A 1,866-nucleotide genomic window follows, 5' to 3' on the forward strand; every position below is an offset into this window, starting at 1 on the left:
ATATTTTTTGAATGTTGGTATGTAATTTAAAAACTGTTTATTTGTTATAAATTTTATTTTCGGTAGAAAATTTGATAAAAAAAATTGTTCATTGATTGTAGTATTTGTAATATTTGTAGTTGTAGTAGTAGCAGAAGTAGTAGTAGTAGTAGTTGTTGTTGTTGTATTAGTAGTAGCAGAAATAGTAGTAGTAGTAATAATAATAATAATAATAGTGGTTGTATTAGTAGTAGTAGTAGTAGCAATGATAGTAGTTGAAAATCCGGCGAACAATATATGATATAAATTTGAAAGCGAATCTAAAGTAATGCCCTCATGTTGTTGTTGAAAATGTTGTTGTAGGTTTTTGTTGTTGTTGTTGTGGCTAATGTTGTTAATATCAGGTTGGTGCAAAAATAGTGTCGATTTTCTACCATCCATTCAAACACACACTTATAAACATTCAAACACACACATACAAACGAACGAACGAACAAACGAACAAAAATACACATACCCACATGAAAAACAATTAAACATTTACATAGATTGTTTAAGTAAGATTGCTTTCAATTTATTTCTAAATACACAATACATACATACACACATACGTAGACTCACATTTACAAACACACACAAACATAATGTTGGATAAAAGACTAGCTTCTTAACTAATATGGGATGAAAAATGAATGTTTGTTTTTTTTACATTGTATGGATATGTATGTATGTATGTTTGTTTGTATGTATGTATATATCTATGTATGTATGTATGTATGTATGTATGTATGTAAAAAAAATGGCCAGCAAGCGACTGCAGATTTCTGAACTCTTGTGGTTTTTTTGCGAAAATTTAAATATCATCGAAAATGAAAAGTTTAAAAATGCAGTTGTAGAATTCTACAATTCCGAAGAAATATCTACTGCCAAAAAATTGTTACTTAATGAATTGGATATCATAAAAAAAGATAAAAAAGAAAAATTATCACTCAAACAAGGTGGAAATAAAAAAGTTGACAAGGTAGTCGAGTTAGTTGAAATATTTAAATATATTACTTCAAATGATTTACAACAAAATTTGCCGACTTTTGTTATCTTGAATCCAAGCAGAGTTCCTCGAGAAGGGTTAGATATTTTAGATATTATTCAAATAAATAATGACAAAATGGTAGAAAAATTGAATGAATTAACGGAAATGAATAAATCACTGCTGTCAATGCACAACGTGCGTCTAAGTAACGAACAGGTGTCTGTACGCGACCGCATTAATAAATATAGCTTAGATAGTACAAACTTGATTAATAAATATCTAGTTAGTAATTTGCATGAACCTGAATTAGAAATAGCTAAAATCAATTCCGTAAACAATAACAATATACCTTGGTCAGACGCTGTACAAACACCAAGCGACATGTTACAAACCTATGCAATGGTCGTGAACAGAAACAAGAATAGAACCAAACTCAGTACAAGTTCTGTTGAAAAAAATATAAACGTTGTAAACACAGTTAAAAATCCACCAAATGAGAACATCAACAAAATGGAACAATCAAAAAAACCTGCAAAGAGGATTATCGGCACCAAAATTATAGAACATGTAAAATTACAACCTGATAAAATAATCATGAAAAAAAAAGTTTTTTGCCTAAGCAATGTTAAGAAATGCCACAGAGATGATGTTGTGGAGTTCTTGCAGACAAGTGGTATAAACGTGATTACATGTTTCCCAGTTATAAAGCGAACTGACGAAACTGACCCCAAAGCAATTAACAACGACGAACATTCAACCATGTTCAGAGTTTGCGTTGAAAAGAAAGATGAAGGTAAAATGAAAGACCCGGAAGTAATGCTGCAGCATATCATCGTGAGAGAATGGAAATTCAATGA

At 30.2% G+C, this 1,866-nt stretch overlaps 1 protein-coding gene across 1 annotated transcript in view; it reads left to right on the forward strand.

Moving 5' to 3' along the window:
- Nucleotides 1-778: 778 nt before the first annotated feature.
- HELRODRAFT_183432 (hypothetical protein) overlaps nucleotides 779-1,866 on the forward strand; it is a gene marked incomplete at both ends in the record, with an annotated part of 5,335 nt that continues 4,247 nt past the window's right edge. The window contains one exon of the mRNA XM_009012466.1: nucleotides 779-1,802. Within this exon, the coding sequence (XP_009010714.1) occupies nucleotides 779-1,802 (1,024 nt within the window). The remainder of the gene's footprint in view (nucleotides 1,803-1,866) is intronic.

This window comes from Helobdella robusta (assembly GCF_000326865.2).
Source record: "Helobdella robusta unplaced genomic scaffold HELROscaffold_107, whole genome shotgun sequence".
Taxonomy (NCBI): Eukaryota; Metazoa; Annelida; class Clitellata; order Rhynchobdellida; family Glossiphoniidae; genus Helobdella; species Helobdella robusta.